This window comes from Jatropha curcas, chromosome 4 (genome assembly GCF_041381405.1).
Source record: "Jatropha curcas cultivar XTBG-Jc1 chromosome 4, XTBG_Jcur_1.0, whole genome shotgun sequence".
Lineage (NCBI taxonomy): Eukaryota > Viridiplantae > Streptophyta > Magnoliopsida > Malpighiales > Euphorbiaceae > Jatropha > Jatropha curcas.
Window position 1 is genome coordinate 25,814,920 of NC_143154.1, and position 19,912 is coordinate 25,834,831.

Below are 19,912 nucleotides of genomic sequence, written 5' to 3' on the forward strand. Positions count from 1 at the left end.
TCTTCGTCGGATACCTGTTCAACACATAAACTAAAGTTTTAACAGCCTCACCCCATAAATTTGCAGGTACCGATTTGCTTTTCATTATGCTCCTCGTCATTTCAAGAACAGTTTGATTCCTTCTCTCCATGACGCCATTCTGTTGTGGGGAAAATGGTGCCGTGAGATGTCTGTCCACACCTTTTTCTTCGCAATATTTCTTGAATTCAGATGAATTAAATTCACCCCCACGATCTGTTCTGAAACACTTTAATCTTTTTCCACTTTCAGATTCTGCCAGCTTCTTGAATCTTTTGAAAGCTTCGAATGCTTCACCTTTCCACTTTAATAGCAAAATCCACATATAGCGTGAGTAATCATCAACTAAGAGCATAAAATATTTGTTACCTCCTGGTGTTATTGGTGAAATCGGACCGCAGAGATCTCCATGTATCAACGCAAGCTGTTCCTCTGCTCTAAACATTGCAGTATGTGGGAATGGCAATCTGTGTTGTTTTCCCACTACACAACCATCACACACCTAATTAGTTTGTGTAATCTCTGGCAGTCCCTCCACCATTCTCTGTTTTGACATCCTCATCAATGCTTGGAAATTCAGATGACCGCATCTCGCGTGCCATAGCCAATTCTGATCTGATATGCGAGTCTTCAAACACACTCTCTCGGCAACCTGGAGCTTTGCAATAAACAATCTGTTAGGTTGTCTGTTCACCTTGATTGTGAGCCGATTTGAGTCATCATAAACCCTCAAGATTCCTCCTTCAATAATCACACGTCCGCCATTTTCATCGATTTGTCCTAGGCTGATGATATTGCTTTTCAATTTTGGTATATAATATACATTTGTTAGTGTCAAGTGTTCTCCATTTTTGCATTGGAACAACACTGAACCTAACCCATGTATGTTGATTATAGACCCATCACCAAATTTTACTTTACCAGTAATTGACTGATCAATTTCAGAAAAGCAATTTACATCACCTGTCATATGGTTACTGGCTCCAGTATCGAGATACCAACCGGTTTCCTTCATAACACTTCCTCCTGAAGCTGCTATATATACTTCCCCTTCATTGATTTCACAAGTTTCGATCATCAACAAGGAAGGTTCTTCAATATAAATTTCTCCTTGTGAAATGTTCAACTCGCAAGTTTCAATTAATAAAGGGACGGTTCTACCTCATTTTTTCTGTCAAATTAGCTCGTTCATCTCTCTCATTTGACACGCATTCTGATGCGAAATGTCCCATTTTGCCACAGTTGTAACATTTAATTTTTGATTTTTTGAATTTCTTCTTTTGCGATTTCGACTCATCATCGCCGCCTTGGCTTGACTCATCGCTGTGTCTTCCTCCGCCACGACCGCGTCCTCCGCGTTCTCTGCCTCTACCACCTCTTGTATCGGCGGAAGCTTTGTTGTTCTTTTTTTCCTCCTCCCTTGCCTTCCACTCGGCTCTCGTGAGAAGAAGTGTTTCTTCAGACTTACCACCACAGCTGAGTAAACGTTCTTCATGGGCTTTTAGTGAACCTATCACCTCCTCAACTGATTTGGTTGATAGGTCACTAAACTCTTCTATGGTGGATACGATCTGTAGGAACTTGGATGAGACTGATCTCAACAATTTTTTCACCACCTTTTCATCCTCTACAGTATTTCCAAGGCTCCTTAATTTGTTGACAATAATTGTAAGCTTTCCTGAGAAATCATCAACATTCTCGGAATCGCTCATTCTCAACGCTTCGAACTCTCTCCATAACGTCTGAGTTCGTACCTCTTTAACATTGTCAGCCCCCTGGTTCATCGTTTTCAGCATGTTCCATGCTTCCTTTGCAGTCTTCTTAGCACCCAGTTGAAGCAAGGTATCTTCTCCTATACCTTGGTAAATGGTAGCCAACGCCGTCGTGTCTCTGCGTTTATCAACTGGCCCTGGTGACTCAACTGCATCCCACACACCTTGAGCCATCATGAAGACCTCCATCTTTATAGCCCATGCTGCGTAGTTACTTTTCGTCAGCATAGGATATTTCAACGTTACTGAACCTTCTTTCTGGGGGAACAAGGCGCCTTCAACTGTAGAGGTGTTTCCATCATTAGAGGCTTCTTCACTTTGTTCTCTCTCTATTTCTATGTGAGACATTGTGTTGTGTGGGCCTTGATCTTAAGGCTCTGATAGCAAATATTGGAAATACAGCAAGTGGAAGACCTACTTAAGATAAAACATAATAGAACTCTTACTGCTGCACTTAAATTCTGCAGATAGAGTACACACTTTTTAGAGGAAAAATTTGATTCTGTTTTTATTAGACAAGATGAAAAAAAACCTCTAATCTATTCTCCTCTTTATAGTCTGTAGAGGGAGTTTGTTACAGCAAAATCGGCTACTATTATGCTAAAGAATAGCTACAAAGTGGACTGCTTCTATTCCACGTATTATTAGCCACTACTCCTACTTTCTAGCAAAAAACTCAGTCAACAAATAACAAAATAACAGTTGCAATTTAAATTTAGTCAGCAAGTTTATAACTATAACAAGGGAGAGGAATTATGGTAGCTTTAGACGAGGAAGAAGAATTATCAGCAAACTCATCGAAAAAACTTTTCACAGTAATCATCTCCATAGCCACGGCTTCTTCTGGTTTGCTTTGATTCCAAGTTGATTAATTCTTAGAAACGAATTGAAGTGATTTTTGCGATTTATGCTTGGGCAATTTATTTATACCGGCAACCTTTTATTCCTAAAGTCGTTAGGAAATCGGATTAATAGGCGAAATCATAATCGGAGTATTAAAAGAATATAAATCCGAATAGAATTTTGATTTCTACTAAATTCAGAAATTTGCAATTAATTGTTTTTTTTAAAACGTAAATTTTTTAACCAATGAAACGTAATTCTAGCTATTCTGCCCTTCACAGTGCCTCTTAAACCAATCCCTGAGTTAAATTAATTAAAGGATGTTAAAGTGGCTATTTCTATTTCTTACTGCTTGATTTAACTCATAGTTTGAATTCAACATTGTTGAAATTAAGCAGAAAAGTGGGTATATGGCTATATGCTTTTGTTTTCTGGTGAGATTAAAATTTTGTGTAGCATAAATAGCCTATATACTATTAAATGATCAGACCGTATGAACAAAACACGAAATAGATCAAAGTGCAATGAGAAAACCCTTAATTGGTTTGGTTGGTTTTTCACAAGCTCTAGCTACTTCAACAATTACACTCTGAAATTTGCAATGCCTACTATGTCCAAATTTCTGTTTACGACAAAATGTTTTCTTCATGCTTCTGAGATCATGTCCGCTGCTGATGACAATGTAGATGAGTACTCTACCTCTACAGTTGGTGTAGTTGCAGAGAATAGAGGTTTTGGTGGAATTTGCAAAGATTGCAAACTACCTTCCAACATCTCTATTACCTTTGTCATTGTTGGTCTATCTGATGGATTTGTTTGAATACACCATAACCCTATTATTATCATCCTTCTCACCATCTCTCCTTTATCTCCTTCTATCACATTCTCATTCATACTAGAATTCTCTCCTGGTTCAAGATACTTATAAAGCTCATCTGGAAAATACATTTCGCTGCTTTCTGATGCTTTAATATCACTAGTATTTCTTCTTCCAAACATTTCAAGGATCATCATTCCGTAGCTGTACACATCAGACTTGTAAGAAGCCCCACCTAAGCTTCTCATAAACACTTCTGGAGCAATGTACCCTACTGTCCCTCGCGCACTCAACATTGACACTATACTTTCTTTTCTCTTGCATAGTTTTGCAAGACCAAAATCAGAGATTTTTGGACAGAAATCTTCATCTAGAAGGACATTTTGAGGTTTTATATCAAAATGCACGATCCTAGTATTACAACCTTGATGCAAGTATTCTAAACCTCTAGCAATGCCAATTGCAATGTCATATAACATTTTCCTTTCTAGCTGATTGCCTAAATCGTATATGAATTTATCTAGAGATCCATTAGGCATGTATTCATATATCAAAGCTCTTTTAGTCCTCTCATAACAAAATCCTAATAGAGTAACAATATTGACATGTGAAGTTCTACTAATACTCGCAACTTCATTAATAAATTCTTCTCCCTCGCCTATAGATTTATTTAAAACTTTTACTGCCACACATCGACCATCCTTTAATTTTCCTCTGTACACACTTCCAAATCCACCTTGACCTAGTTTATCAGCAAATGAGTTGGTAATTTTCTTAATGTCTGAATATGAATACCGTTGTGGCATGAGAGAATGATAGTTCATAATGAATGCTTCTATGTCTTTTTCTTGTTTTCTGTTCTTCGTTTCGCTCCAAAATCCTCTTCTAGTGATGCAATAACAAATACTGAAAATAGCTGCAACTGTCACTGCTGCGCCAAGTCCTGAAATGGAAAAAAGATTCCTCAGATTTTCTACTGTGTAACTAATTTTATTTCAACTTTAACATGTATGTTTGTAGCAGAACTTAATCGTACCTGTTCCAAGTTTCACTGATATATTTGATTTGTCTCCTGCAATAATCAGTTGTGCCAGAAATATTAGGTGATGAATGACCATAATGAAATAAGTCTGGGACGGAATAGTGTCACACTACAAAATTATTGTTCCTTGGTTCTTATAAAATTAATTAACTCATGGTCCTGCTAGTCTCCGAGGTTTGATTCCCTTCATGTGGTCCTTCCATTTAATTTCAATGAGTTTTGCTGTTAAATACCTAATCAAAGACTAAAATACCCTTTTGATAAGACAAAAATTAAAGTCAATATGCTTTTTCTTCTAGTCTGCACCCCAAATCTCCATTGCTGCAACTATATAAATTCAATAAATAAATCATTTAAAAATATAAAGTCAGATTAGTTGTATTTTTCCAACCATACGGGTCGTACTATAATTTTTTTGGTATAATATTTTAATATCTCACCTTTAGTCTCTGTATTTTCTTGTTGATATAACTGAAAAGATGCAAAATTGACATATTTTAAAAAAGATAGAGACGGATCATTTGTATTTCATAAACCACATGGATTGTACTATATTTTTCCATTTAAATTACTTTTATCTCCTCTCTCTTACTTTTTAAATCTTATTTAACGGAGAAAGGGTTGATCTCGAACAGAATGACTATTTAATGAGACGGAACCATTTAAAAAGATAGAACTAAATTTCGGAGACTAGATACCCAATATATAAAAACATGAGAACGAAATAATTAATTTTATAAAACCTCATATATGAACTAATTTTCCCATATATATAAAAGTAAACCAACTGTTATCAAAATTTTAATGGATAATGTTAATTTTGTTGCTTATACTTGGTTTTTTTTTTACTATTTTGGTGTTTGAATATTAAAATTGAATATTAAAAATTTTTTTTTTTCAATTTTGTGTCTTTTGATAATACGAATAATCGGAATGTTTAATGAAACCAAGTGAAATCCAAGTGTACCTATGCATTCCTTTACATGACATGACATTTATTTGGCGCGGGTTGTCCAACGTGGCAAGAATAGTGAATTACCATTTAACCCCTGTTTAGTATCCTAATCTATCATCTTTCATTCTCTTTCTTTCTTTTTGGGGTCTCTACAACTCTTCTCTCTCTTCCATTCAAAACCACCGATCTTGGAGGAGACGAAGAAGCAGAGTCGTTATTAAGCAAGGCAAAGCAGGAGAAAGAAAAAGAAGACACACCTGTATTTGTTGTTCCACAATTAAACGGTTGAGCCTGATCAGAGCAATAACAAGCAAATGAACTAGTAGTATAGTTGTAACCACAGATCCCACCAGACAATTTACACGTGGCACAAGTAGAATCCTTTGCAGTCCATTGCAGTCCAAAACCCTGCTCTAAAGCTGTAATCAAATTGTCCTCTGTAGGACTAATCTCTACAGGCGGAACAGCTGACTCTATTGCCGGAACGGTAACGTTATCTTTGCAAGTTTCCAAGAAGCTCCTTATTGAATTGCCAAAATAACTTAGCCTTCTTGTCACATAAAAATTAATGCTATCGCCCCTCACATAAGGACCATTTCTATCGCTGTTGTTGGAGGGACAAGTAAACTGACTTGAGAACCCTTGAGGTATAGCAATTGCAGTCGAAAGAGCAGGACAATGATAGTACAGAGTTATATTTCGAATACCCGAAGAATAATTGAAAGAAGCTGAATTCAAAGAAGTGTTGTGAAGGAAATTAGGACAGATTCCTCCTATGTAGTCTGTTCTAGCAACCTTAAGAGTCTGTGACTCGCTATCGATGTCAAGGACTTGGTAAGTTAGATTCGTGATTGTGATCACTGCGGTTTCTTCTGTGCAATTAAGCCAGAAGTCCGGTTGGCCACAGTAATTAGGTCGAGCTGATCCCCAGAAAGGATAGCTAATACCTGTAACGTTTCCACAATCAAATGTTCCGCTGCAGTTCTGGTATCGCTCATCAATTGCAGATACAAATCTTGAAGGGTAGAGAGAGATTATAGTAATGATTAAAGCCAAAGACAGGGCCGTGAAGGAAAGGGATTGCATTTTCAGAGAGTGAGAGAAGAAGAGACACAGTTTTTTAGGTTATGTGATAATTTGTAAAGAAAAGGTTCCGTTGGAATGGTTGATTAATGGCGGTCAATGCAAGCTTTGGTAATATGAAAAAAATTGGAATAAACTCAAATTTCCTACCAAAGAATAAGTTAGCTATATAAATCAAAACACGGATGATGCATCTACAGTTCAGTACAGTATACATGGTCCTTTTTCAAGAGTCAAAGTAAACCAATCACAGAAGATGGTAAAATCAGAAATTTAAAAATACTTATTCTTTTAATAATTTAGAAACCGACAAAGTTAAGAAAATGGGGACCATGCCTTGAACCGCCTTTCCACCCTAATTTTAATTAACTCAAAGATTAAAATTTTCTTAATTAGATAGGCCTTTTCAAATCTTAATTTCAAGGGACAACTTAACAAATGTTAAAACTTAGCTTTCTAAATTAACAAAATGTCAAAAATATATATATATATATTAAGAAAATATCAATATTGCTAAAAAATAAATCAGAAATCTTCAAACTATCCTTATACAGTTTATACCATAACGATCGCGACCGGCAGCGATAGCATCAACGATAAATACAAAGTGTATATACACACACATGTATGTACTATGTACGGTATATATATGTAAAACCAATTAGAAATCTCATAGGAAAAGTGATTTTTGTGATTTGCGCTTGGGTACTTTATTTCAATATTATAATATTGGTATTAATAGGTCAAATTAGGTATGGCCGGTTCTGGTTCACAGAACCGCCGGTTCGAGATGTTTCAAATTTTGAACTGGAACCGACCTTTGAACCTACGGTTCCGGTCCGGGTCCGGTTCCGGTTCCGGTTCTGGCACGGTTCCGGCGAATCAACGGTTCGAATTACGTTTCTGATTCGGTTTCGGTATGCAAATTTTTAAAAAAATAATAAAATTTTGATTCCTAATTCATAAATAAATAATAATTTTAAAATGTTTAAATTTTATTAACTAAATAAATTATTATAAAATTTTAAAAGAAAAACTTCTATTAACTAACTTAGAAGTATTATTACATTAAATTTACAAATTTTGCTAATTCACTAATATAGAAAACTAGAAATGGAATATAAAATTAATGGAAGGAGTTGGAAATTATTATTTTCAAATACTAAGAAAATTATTAAAAAAATCAAATGAAGTAAATTTATGAATAGAAAAATTGAGATTAGAGAGAGAATTTGGAATTGGATGTAAGAAAATAAAAAATAAACAATAGATAATTCTAATATTAAGGAAAATAAAGCAACAAAAAAAATAATGAATTATGGAAATTTGAAAGAATTTTGATTGAAAACAAGAGAAGAGTTAAGATATAATTAATTGTAAAATAAATAATCATCAACTCATCATATTTATACATGTTTCTCATTTATTAGTCTTTTAAATTGTCCCTTATAACAGAAAAATAAGGTATATTTTTGGATAATTTAGTAGATTACAGTAAATCAATAAATAAATTATTAAAAAATGAATAAAATTTATTTACCAAAAAAAAAAATAAAAAACACATATCATATCATTACACTCTTTTTTTGTACACTTGAAAGTTTTTTTTTTTTTTTTATAAATCAACTACTCATGTACCATTTTTTGTATAAATTAAGTCAAATAATGTGTTTTTTTTTTTTCACCACTTTTTATAACTTATGTACCATTATACTTCTCTTCACCATAAATCAAATCAACTACAATCAAATCAAGTGATATAAATTTTTTTATAAAAATTTTAAGCTATAATTTTTTTGTGCATCGGGTTCAATCCGAACCGTTACCGCCGGTTCCGGGCCAGTTTCGGTTCATATTTTAACATTCACATAAACCTTAACCGGCCCTTGAACCGCCGATTCCGGTTCAAAATTATGAACCACCGGTTTCAGTCCGATTTCAGTTCGTCTACAATACGGTTCGATTCCAGTTAGAATAGAACCGGTGGCCATGCCTAGTCCGAATTATGATATTAGTATTGCAAAAAAATGAAAATCCAAGTAGAAATTTGATTTGTCCTAAACATAGGAATTTGCAACTAATCTTTTATTTTAAAATTTTATTTACAATCAAAAGAAAGGTCTTTTGAATCTTTCAGATGGCTTATATATTGAAACCCTTGATTTCAATCACTCGATACTTTCAGATAGGAGCGGCCATTCATCGGTCTGGTTCAAGCCAAGCTGAAGCAATGCAAACTAAGTAGGCTGATATTTTTTTTAATTTAAATTGAACCAAAACTGAATAGTGTATAAAATCAAACTAAACCAATTCAATTCAGTTCAATTTGATTTTAACTATTTAAAGCATATTTGAGGTTATTTTTATTTAACAAGAACCAAATCAGACAAAAAAATTTAGTTCTCCACTAAAACTAAAAATAGAATCAATTTACCAAATCAGCTCAGTAGGTTTTTGTAAAATACTGAATAGAACTGAACTGATTCAATTCGATTGTTCAATTTTTCCAAGTTTGGCTCAACCTATTTCCAATTCCAAACATCAAGCAGCTATGAAACGCGGAAAAGAACCACGTTTATGACAACAAAAACATGATGACTACTTTCTAAAATTAGCACAAAACATTATTAACATTTAGCTAAATTTGAAATGAGCAGAGCAACTGTTTTTAGAGAGGAGTTAAAAACTTAAAATGCAAGATTTAGCTTAATTTGACTCTTCTTCTAAGATACATACAGATATGACATTTATGTAGAAATTACACTCAGAAGCAATGATTTAATATGAAACTTGTTGCTCGTTACAAAAGCAAGAGTGAAAAATACACTACCTTCTCAAGTGGATCCATGCACATATTTTATTGGAGCTCTTCGTGTAAGCAATCACCAGACCAAGCCTTTTCTTCTCCTAAATCTATCAACACGGTCGGTGCTCATCCGGGATTTTTCAGGTTTATCTGGCTTCTTAGACTTCTCAAGCCTACTATCTAAACTATTTCTAGAGATTTCAGGAAGGTCAGCACCCAATTCGAAAGTATCTGAACTTCCGCTCTCAGATGGTTTGTTCTGATTTTCTGACACAGTTGTCTTTTTAGAGCCATTTGTGGCTGCTTTTGATTTTCCTAGCGATAGCACAAACTTCTTCAGATGTCTGATGAATTCTGGATAAAGCTCAAGATTGCAATGTCCGCCCCCGCTTATCCACAATGGTTCATACTTCTCCTTGCAAAGCTCCGAAAGCTGTTTCCCATGTGAGCAATCAACAACTTCATCTGCTGTTCCCTGAAGAGAACAAATGAATCATATCAATTTCACCTCTAATATCTCTATTCTTCTAAAAAAGATCTCTAATATGAGTAAAAAATAATGCAGTAATTTTATGCACAAATTCCCATGAACAATATTGTAGGATGATTGGTTATCTTTATGATTCAAACTTCATTGCAAAGATGGAATGTGCAAGGATATTTGCAGAAAATACAAAATTGCCGACACAAAAATTGGAGCAACAATATAACAAATTAATAATTATGGTGATGACTAACTCGATAATGATATTACACTTAATACCCATGTTACAAGGTGGAATATAGGAAAACGATTCATGTAACCCACTCTTATCTCGTTTCTGATTAAAACTTAGTTAAGCATTCATTATCCACGTGCCAACCCAGTTAAAGGTATGGGGACAGGACATGCTAACCACAGACCAGGCACTGAATGAAATATATTTTGAAGTTGCTGGCTCGGAAACCATATTGCTTAACCTAACTTGATGACAAAAATTCCAAGATTTTACTGTAATTGCATATATACTAAAGGGCAAAGAACTGTCACCCAGAGAGAGACAAAGAATTGAATTCAGGCTCAAGAAAAGATGAAAAATATATTCCTGTTTAATTACTTGGTTAGTTTACCATCAAAACACTTTTCGGTTTGTTAAGGAGTGGTTGAAATTGAAACCGTTTAGGTTGAAAGCCATAGTGCTAATACCTAAAGCCATAGTGGCCTACAGAAGACCAACTTATTATTTCATTTTACCATGGATATCTACATTGACAGTTCTAAACTGCTTTGACAGCTTTGCATTGCTACCATATGCAAGTTTACAGTAGCTCAAAAAGTTAACATTTTCTTTTATTTTTAGTGAGAATAGTGCAAGTCATGTCTAGCCATGATTTTGTCCCAAGCAAAGATTTATTCACTATCAAGATACTTTGAAAAAGGTTTATCAATGTCCTTAAGGCGAATACTACAAATACCAAGTTTTGAGTATATTATATCAATAAATTCAGAATTTGGCACAAGAATTCAAAAAAATAATACCCTACTACGTCCTCCATTCAAGCTGGCAACTTGCTCCGGCCATAAATATAGTAAGCAGAAAGAGGGAGAGAAAAGATGCACAGCTCTAAAAGGGAACTATAAATACAAGGAAGATAACACTTACATGAATTACTAGAACAGGACAGTTCACCATTCCAATTTTGTCAATATTCTGAAAAGAAAAAGTCACATGAGCGCAATGTGGAGCATTAAACAAGCATATCTAACATAATCAAATTTAATACTGTACACATTACCTTGTAAATGTCAAACCAGTATGTCCTCTTGACTGGATATAATACCCGCATTCCAGACAAAATTGGGCTATGTAAAACCACACCTCTCAAGTTTGGTAACCGTGAAGCAAGATCAACTGTGGGGCCACTACCAACAGACTGACCATACAGTATTAACTGTTCATCTTTAACCCCATACTGTTCTTTGAGGCAATTATATGCTGCATCTATATCAGCATATGTATTACATTCAGTTGGCTGTTCCATAAGACAAGCGATTGTTAAGAGCAACATTGGACAATTTTTTAACCAAGAGAAAAAACCATGCAAATTCGGTTGTTTCACTCACAGGAAATCAGAAAATTACATATCAGCTATATGCACATATGTCTAATGCAATGCTTATTAAAGTTTGACTCAACATTATTCCAGCTAGGCATAGACAATTTCATGTTTAGTTGCAAGACCATAGAAGTGTCCAACAAAATAGTCACCCCTAAGCTTAATGTGCAAAACCAGTTGACTTGAGAAATTAGCTAGAACTTCAAGTTCTAAAAAGGGCACAAGAATTTGGCAAAGTCATATAGCAAGCACAAAAGTTTCTGTTAATCATGAATCATTATGAATAAAGAATGGGGAAACTTAGTATCTAACCTTTCCACTTGATTGTCCATAGCCAGAGTAGTCATACCTGAATAAAACAATGCATATTAGAGAAGGATTTAGCCCCATGCCAAGCAAATACAACAAAAAATTCCAACAAAGGGTAAAAGATCATAATTTATTAGTCTGTTTTTGAACTGAGATGCATTACAGTTTCTGGGAAGGCTATACACATACGTGTATGGCCAATCTTGCACATCTGTCACACACAAAGAAGGAAATTACAAAATCACATTGAGTGTATGCAGGACATAGTTTGCTCAGCAGGTCTTGGCCAAATCTAATAGTTACAAGTGTCCACTGCATGTAATTGGCATGGGCATGGATTCCAAATATATCTGCATACAAGGAATGCATGATAAATATGCTAATAAGCATAGAACTTTATTACATTGATATTCCTTGTCCAACTACAAGTTTCAATATATCAAATTCTAATGTATTCATCAGGCATATTATAAGGTCCACAAGGTGTAGGTGGCTATCCATCTTTTGCGGCTCAAATCACACTACACTTCCCAATGCATTCAACAACAACAACTAAGTTTTAGTGTCAAACTAGTTGGGTTTGGCTATATGAATCCTTTGTTTCCAATTTCCGCTCTAAGCGAATTAATAGCAATGCAAAGCAAAGTATAAGTTGGAAAAAATTTTGAAATACTTTTTGAGGAAAAAAAGAATTTGCAGGAAAAATTTTTTGAAAAGGGAATTTTAAAATCATTTGATATATTAATAGATAGACAAATACAATATAATAATAGATAAACAAATAAAAAATAATAGATCAACAAATAAAAGTGATGTCCACAATTCAATTCCTCTCTCAGTTCCATGTCTGTGCAAATGCAAAGTTGATGCATACATTAGCAAATTGTCAAAATCAGACAACAGTTTAGAGTGTTGAACACCACAGGCAGACGCATATGTTAACCATCATATTGTCAAATGGATATTTCATGAATTTGTTAGTGAACATCAAAACTTAATGTTGCCAATATTCAGTAAAGCATTAAACAAGAAAGGCAGAATAGAAGCAGTAACAGGCTGTCAAACTTTTACATGTCATAGCAATAAGATTCGACTTCAATAAAAAAAGAGATGATGTTTTATTTATTAAATGCCAGAAAGCTAATGGATCAAACCATTAGAAAAACAACAAACAGGAGACTAGGCCAAAAGGCAAAATAAATTCAAATATGGGAACATGTCAAGGACAAGTACAGGGTGACTCAAAAACCTCATAATGCAAATAACTCCTCACTCCCCATCTCAATGTTAAAAAATAATTGCACACCAAGACATAGCTAATAGTAGGTGCGTGTACGACTTGACAATAGTTCCAGATTCAAAACCCTCCTTCCCCAATACTCAAAAAAAAAAAAAATGCTACGAAAGAATTCTCTTTTATATAGCAGGTTTACACAACATTAGAGAAGTGTTTTACAAATTTTGAGCAAGGAAGAACAGGAAGCAACAATTGCTGTAAAGAAGAAATTTCCAAGGCTCTTATCCTTCAGCAGAAGAGACTTTCTGCACATTTACTTCACTAACAGAATGTATTACACTTAAGCTCTTCCAGCAGCTTGGCTGGCTACCAAGATTCCCATAATAAATTGATCAAACAAGACACCAGCAGTTGTTAGTAGCCACAATTCATTTCGTGGGGAAAAATAAAAGTTAATTGATACAGCAGTACTATGTAAGCTGACAGGTTTAATATTAAAAGAACTATACACTTCCTGGACCAGGAAATTCCTCTTTCTGGAACAAAAGAAATTCCACTTTGAAAATTAGAAAGCACTGATATACACATTTTTCTCTCAATTTTGAAGTGCCTAATACTACAGCAACCTGAGGCCATCCAAATTATGATACCAGGCAGGATAATCCATAGGATAAATACATAAAAAATAAATTAAACAAAGAAACAAATTATTTCTTGATTTTTGTCCTTGGTTGTAGTTAGCTTAAAAATTGAAAATCTCTTGCATCAGAAGTTTCTCCAAATAAAGTACTTACAATGACAAGATACAGCTAGTTTTTTTCATAAAGGCGGTTATTATTGGTAAAGGCAGACTTTATTAATACTTCTGCCTGAAGACACTACGAAAAAAAAAAAAAATCAATTACATGGAACCACGGGTAAGTGGAACTCCTTTTGTTATTGTTTTCATTCTGTAGATTCAAGTGAATGCTAAACTGTACTTAGCACTACATAAATCGAAAACAAATCATCAAATATACTGAAAAATCGGGAAGAAAATATCTGCCTTCACAGTAAGACAGGAAAAAGATCCTGGCATCTGAATTATATAATAACGGAGCATGTTGACATATTTTGAATTGCCTCACTAGAACCCCTTTTTCCAATGGCAAATTAAGTTTCTTAATGCTGCAAAGCAAATGCACCAAAAAAACATATCTAAGCTTGGAATAGCAATTACTTGCATCTAAATACTTCTTACAGGACTTCAAAAGCAGTGGGGCTCCTTTCTGCCAATTTATCCAGATGTTCAAACTCCTAAATGGTAATTAATTGAGAAAGTGACATGGAAATTGACCAATAATTGTGTAAGGATAGGGTTTGATTAGAGGTTAAAGTTAAAAAAACATAATAAGATTGAAGGAAAACTTAGAGATGATGTCGAGTCTATAAAACAGCATATTTAGAAGTTTAGAGTTATTTCACTGCCACTTGATAAGGAAATGAATTAGGTTTTTAATCATGAATGTGATGGAATTAATGCAAATCTGAACTTTGCTGCATTTTTTTGAAAATTGGAGAATAAGATTGGAAGTTTTATGCTTTCTCAGCTCAAATCTAGTTTAGGGTTCTATCACATAATCATAAAAGCAGGTGATGCTTTTGAAATTTCTGTAAAAATTTCAGTCAGACTGCATAACAATTCGGAAACTTACAAGCTTATAAGAGTTGAGCTTGAAGCAGAATTCAACTATACAATTAATTCCCAAACAAAAATCACACCCTACTTTTTTCCCCAAAATAAGGAATTAGCCTTTTTTTTCTTGGGTTTGTTGGGCGGAGACAAGCTGGGACTTGACTACTCTGCACTAGCTTGTAAGTACTAGACCACCCGACTATTGCCCACTGGCAGAAAACTACATATTAAAACCCCGTTCAAAAATTGCTTATTTTGTTATAGCCTTACAAATAGTGCTCATGAAACTAGCTCAAGCACCCACTTCTACCTTTGGACCATTGTTGTTTTTGAATTCACTTTCCAATCTTACTTGTAGTTAACTTCCTCAAAAAATAAACTACTCCATATAGCAAAGGATTATGAGAAACTCCTTTAAAATTGCTCATAGGCATCAAAATGAACACCTTCTTAATTAACTGCAGTATAACAACTAATTAAGACAACAATAAATAGCGTCTATTGTCTACCAATAAAAGCATCTACTTTTAAAATACTAAATGAAACGAATAACTAATGATAAGAAAAGAATTTAGTACCCCATGAGATTAATACGAAGGCGTTTACTCAATTCGACGAAAAGCTCAAACATTTGTCCTAAATCAGCTGCATTTCCATGTGAATATAGCAGAGTTGCTGATGCTCTAGGATGCTTTATATGGACGGCCACGATTTCGTTTCCCCGGCGAGTCCGGAGCTTAAGGATATCCACCTCGTCTATTCTCGGAACCTCCGGAATGGACAGTTTGCCGGGGCTGGACTCGTCGGCTACCACAGTGTATGAAGGCGGATTTGGCGGGAAAAAAGCAAACTTTGCGGCGATTGACGAGGTGACTCCGCCCATCTTATAATCATCAGAAGCTGTGGATTCATAAATTACCACTCACTCCTCTACAGTTTCAGATCTTTGAAATAGATAGAAACTAGAAAGGGACGGTGGTCAGAGAGAAGTGGTGCTACTGGTGTTAGTGGTGGTGGGTGGCAGTGAAATTGATTAGAGAGAGAAGGAAGGGAAATAAAGAGAAGAAAGCAGAAAGAGAGAGAAAAAATTAGAGAAAGCAGAGAGAAAGAAGCTAAAAAGAAGGAAAACAAAAAGGAAAAGAGGGAAAGAAGTAAAAGAGATGGGAAGCGGTAGCAAGTGTCGTAGCCTCGTGTGACAGGGCGGCGCGTGCAAGTGAGTGAAGCACCATATCAAAGTTGGGTGAGGAACGCCATCTTTTTGAATGTTGCTGGAATCGGACAATGAGCTCTCAATTGTCGTTTTAGACTTATTTTTCATTTTCTTTTTCTTTTTAGAGAGAGACCGTTCAGTAGAAATTGTCGCCTGAGGGCGACTTGCGAGATTACCTTGTACAGCAAAACGACACTATAGTATGCCGTTATTATTGGAGTATAAAAAATTATTATGTAATAATATTTTTTATATTTCTATATATCATAATGTTTTTGGGAGACGTGAAAATGAGAATTTGAATCATGAGTGGAAATTGCCGGAAAAATTAACTATTTTTTAGTTTTTTTTAAAATCAAAATAGAAATACTTTATATTAATGATATGTAACGGTCTCAGTTTTACCATTAATTTAAAGCATAGTTTAATGTATATTTTTTTATTTTCATAAAATCATTAATTAATTAAACTTCAAAACAATTAAATTTATAAAATATAGTATATTAACATTATAGATATAAACATTCTTGAGAAAATTATATAATTTTATAAGAAAAAATTACAGTACGATCCTTTTAGTTTACAAAATATAATTAATCCGTCTTTTTTTAAAATATATATATATATTAGTTTGTTCTTATATTTTACTTCCGTTACACTATTAGATCCTTTTATCCAATTTTTGCATCTTTTCTCTTAAGTCGATAAGAAAATACAGAGGTCAAAAGAGAAACAGTAAAATATTATAGCAAAAAAATCACAATGCAGTCCCTATAGTTTAAAAAAATATAATTAGTCCATCAGTAAAAATATAATTAGTTCAATTTTTGCATCTTTTCTGTTAAGTCGATAAGAAAATACAGAGGTCAAAAGAGAAACAGTAAAATATTATAGCAAAAAAATCACAATACAGTCCCTATGGTTTAAAAAATATAATTAGTCCATCAGTAAAAATATAATTAGTCCAATTTTTACATCTTTTCTGTTAAGTCAATAAGAAAATAAAGAAGTCAAAAGATAAACAGTAAAATATTATAGGAAAAAAAATCACAATATAGTCCCTATGGTTTAAAAAATATAATTAGTCTATCCCTGTATTTTTAAAAATAAAAAGCGTATTTTTATAATTTCATAAGATACTTAATAGAAAAAATACAAAATTTTAACGAAAGGACCTCATAATCTAACAGAAGTTAAGTATAAAACATTTTAGTCTATTTCTTAGACACTGACGGACTAGTTATATTTTCCAAATCACAGAAATCGTATTGTAAATTTTCCATTTTAGATTTAAACATTCTCAAGGAAATACTAATTTTCTAATTTTAATCATATTTGCCTTATAATAATAATAATAATAACTAACTAACTAACTTAAATTAAAAATCTCTTTTAACTCACTAAAATGAAGTATATAGCTTTCCCCTCCTAAAAATATATGAATCTACCTCTATGAATTATCTTAATTAGACTAATAAGTTCTTCCATCTAAAATTATATTTTTTTAACATTAATTTTTATTAAAGAAACCGAATTACATTTTATTCTATTTTTATTGTAGTTATTTATACTTAAAAGTAAAATTTAATTTTTTTATAATATGAATATTTTAATAATTAGCATGCCTATTTTAAACAAAGAAAATCAAGGTAAGGTTATTCTTATTCTAGATGGAATCATCAAACTATTGCCGTTTAAAACGTAAAGATGCTTTCATATATTTCATAAAAGGCAGATAATTAGTTAATTTTACCAACTCACAGGGATTAAATGTTAATTTAGCCGCAAAACAAGATGTTTAGTATAATCCTACTATTGTTCATGGATGAATATTTTTTTTTCTCATTAAAAATAATAAATATGATTAATTAAAGGAAAAATTACAGTACGTTTCTGTGGTTCGGAAAATACAACTAGTTCGTCTTTGTACTTTTGAAAATAGATTAATTTTTCCTTATATTTTATTTTCGTTATACTACTGTATCGTTCCGTTCAATTTTTGTATTTCTTTCGTTAAGTTCCTTGTGAAATGATGAAAATATTTTATCATATTTGGTATATTTTTAAAATTAGAGATCGTACAGTAATTTTTTAGTATTAAAATTTAATATCTGTGTTTTTATCTCTCTCTTTTTTTTGACTTAATAGAAAAGATACAAAAATTGTACAGAAGAACATATAGTGATATAATCAAAAGTAAAATATATAAAAAAAATTATATTCCTTCCATTTGAAAAAAATAGTTCATCTTTTCTTCTTGATTTGTTCCAAAATGCAGACCAGTTTCCTTTTTTACATTATAATTAATCTTTAAATTGTCTATTATATCCTTATTAAATTTTATCTTATTTTCAATAATTATCATTAATTATTACCTATTATTTCAATATAATAATAATTCATCTATTATTTTAGATGGACATATAAGATAATTATATGATCAGAATTATCATTTTAACCATAATGATTATTATTTTTTTTACTTTGTATGAAAATAAAAAGTGGACAGAGAATGTATTTTAAAAAATAAAGGGACAACTACTGTATTTTACTGTAATAAAATGCATAAATTAGTGGTCAAGTATGTAAGCAAGGTGACTGGTTACGTGTGAATAATTAGTGACGTGTAAATATAATATAAGAGTAGTGATGAATGACGTGGACGAACAGGTTGGTGGTCCTGTCCCGTAATGTGGTGTACGATGGTGGACACGTACGTGATGGGTGAGAAGACGGGCCTTCCATAGTGGACGTGTGGGCGACGAGCATGTTGAACGCGTAAAGGAAGGGAAAAAGGAGGGATTTGAATCCCACGCGCTAGTCCTTGTTTAGTTTTCGTATAGTGTATAGATTTTCGGATTGGAAAATGGATAGAGCACCTTTGGTCCTTGAATCCTGATGATAAGGGAGAGTGGGTCCCTCCACCAACATCACTATATAACTTTCTCATAATTGAAGCCTGAGAAGAAAAGGTCAATTGTTCAACAATGGTTCCATCACCAAAACTCCCATCCTGGCTTGTAATTGGAAAATAAGTTATTGGTAGAAAAAAGAAAAGAAAATCTTTCAATGGTCCAAAATAATAATATAAATTTTACTTTTAGAAAATTCAACTCATCCAAAATAAATTTTTCGTAACAGTCAATTTTCATATGTCATACTATTTTTCTTTTAAGTTGAAAATTTTTTCTATTGACTTTTCAAAAAAAAAACAAAAAATTTCTATTGAGTTTAATAAGATCATTGAAAGCATTAAAAGAAATATCTTAATGATCTTGTATGAAATGGATTCATCCTTGTAATTTAAAACTATGTTGGACAATAGCTTTTGGAACGTTATTTTTTATAGTATTTGGTAAGATAGTATTTAAACTAGTTTTAGAGATTAATGTAATATTTTATAAAAAAAATTATCTCATGTAATAATTAGCTTTTAGCGTGTCATGAAAACTACTCGAATAGTTAATAACTAAAAGCTATTAAAACAACTAACATGTATCAAAATAACTAATTTTACTGAATAGAGCATAAATCATATTTACATAAAGGACCATTTGCAATTATTATTGTATTCTATCCTATTGACAAAATTATTAATTATTAAAAAAAAAACGGAAGAATATTCACCATATTACTAGTGATAAGATTATTAAAAAATATATATATAACTTTTAACCGTTTTAAAATAAGAATAGTCATGTTAATAATATCATTAATCATTAATTTTATTTTAATTCTAACTTAATTAATCAAATAATAGATATAATATTAAAATTAAATTTCAAAAAATTAGAACGTAAGATATTAAAAATATTAAACTGAGTTTGAAATCAAAATCAAATCAATTGCATTTAATTTATGATTGTATGTCTTTATGAGAAGAGACTCAAACTTCATCTTTATATATTTATATAGAAATAGATAAATAAAATAATAGAAGGTTAAAGAACGAAGATCAGTTCTGGCCCAATTATAATGTGGGCAATGGCATCTTTGTTGCTCCTGTCGAGAATCTAAGCAAAAATAATTCATTTTGAAAGTGAAGCGA

General features: G+C 32.7%; 3 protein-coding genes across 3 annotated transcripts; all 3 read right to left on the reverse strand.

Moving 5' to 3' along the window:
- Window positions 1–1,175: 1,175 nt before the first annotated feature.
- LOC149497063 (uncharacterized) lies at window positions 1,176–2,138 on the reverse strand. Its single transcript, XM_089720004.1, has one exon. It carries the CDS (start codon window positions 2,136–2,138, stop codon window positions 1,176–1,178), a length of 963 nt encoding a protein of 320 aa, XP_089576130.1.
- A 941-nt stretch (window positions 2,139–3,079) lies between these two features.
- LOC149497064 (LEAF RUST 10 DISEASE-RESISTANCE LOCUS RECEPTOR-LIKE PROTEIN KINASE-like 2.5) lies at window positions 3,080–6,671 on the reverse strand. Its single transcript, XM_089720266.1, has 3 exons — window positions 5,705–6,671; window positions 4,487–4,522; window positions 3,080–4,393 (listed from the first exon to the last, which is right to left on the reverse strand). The coding sequence occupies exons 1-3, from the start codon at window positions 6,531–6,533 to the stop codon at window positions 3,279–3,281; spliced, it is 1,980 nt and encodes a 659-aa protein (XP_089576392.1). The 5' UTR covers window positions 6,534–6,671; the 3' UTR covers window positions 3,080–3,278.
- A 2,538-nt stretch (window positions 6,672–9,209) lies between these two features.
- Window positions 9,210–15,967, reverse strand: LOC105638761 (alpha/beta-Hydrolases superfamily protein). Its single transcript, XM_089720268.1, has 5 exons — window positions 15,233–15,967; window positions 11,746–11,782; window positions 11,113–11,349; window positions 10,980–11,027; window positions 9,210–9,811 (listed from the first exon to the last, which is right to left on the reverse strand). The coding sequence occupies exons 1-5, from the start codon at window positions 15,535–15,537 to the stop codon at window positions 9,413–9,415; spliced, it is 1,026 nt and encodes a 341-aa protein (XP_089576394.1). The 5' UTR covers window positions 15,538–15,967; the 3' UTR covers window positions 9,210–9,412.
- Between the last annotated feature and the right edge of the window lie 3,945 nt (window positions 15,968–19,912).

What these genes read in the sequence shown, in the direction of transcription:
- LOC149497063 (XM_089720004.1), bottom strand. Translation starts at nt 2,138, where the DNA reads ATGTCTCACATAGAAATAGAGAGAGAACAAAGTGAAGAAGCCTCTAAT.
- LOC149497064 (XM_089720266.1), bottom strand. Translation starts at nt 6,533, where the DNA reads ATGCAATCCCTTTCCTTCACGGCCCTGTCTTTGGCTTTAATCATTACT. An exon ending in TTGTGGAACAACAAATACAG is followed by an intron (nt 4,523 to 5,704) that starts GTGTGTCTTCTT and finishes TGATTATTGCAG; the next exon opens with GAGACAAATCAAATATATCA. An exon ending in ATCAGTGAAACTTGGAACAG is followed by an intron (nt 4,394 to 4,486) that starts GTACGATTAAGT and finishes TTTCCATTTCAG; the next exon opens with GACTTGGCGCAGCAGTGACA.
- LOC105638761 (XM_089720268.1), bottom strand. Translation starts at nt 15,537, where the DNA reads ATGGGCGGAGTCACCTCGTCAATCGCCGCAAAGTTTGCTTTTTTCCCG. An exon ending in CTTCGTATTAATCTCATGGG is followed by an intron (nt 11,783 to 15,232) that starts GTACTAAATTCT and finishes TGTTTTATTCAG; the next exon opens with GTATGACTACTCTGGCTATG. An exon ending in GTCCTGTTCTAGTAATTCAT is followed by an intron (nt 9,812 to 10,979) that starts GTAAGTGTTATC and finishes TGTTCTCTTCAG; the next exon opens with GGAACAGCAGATGAAGTTGT.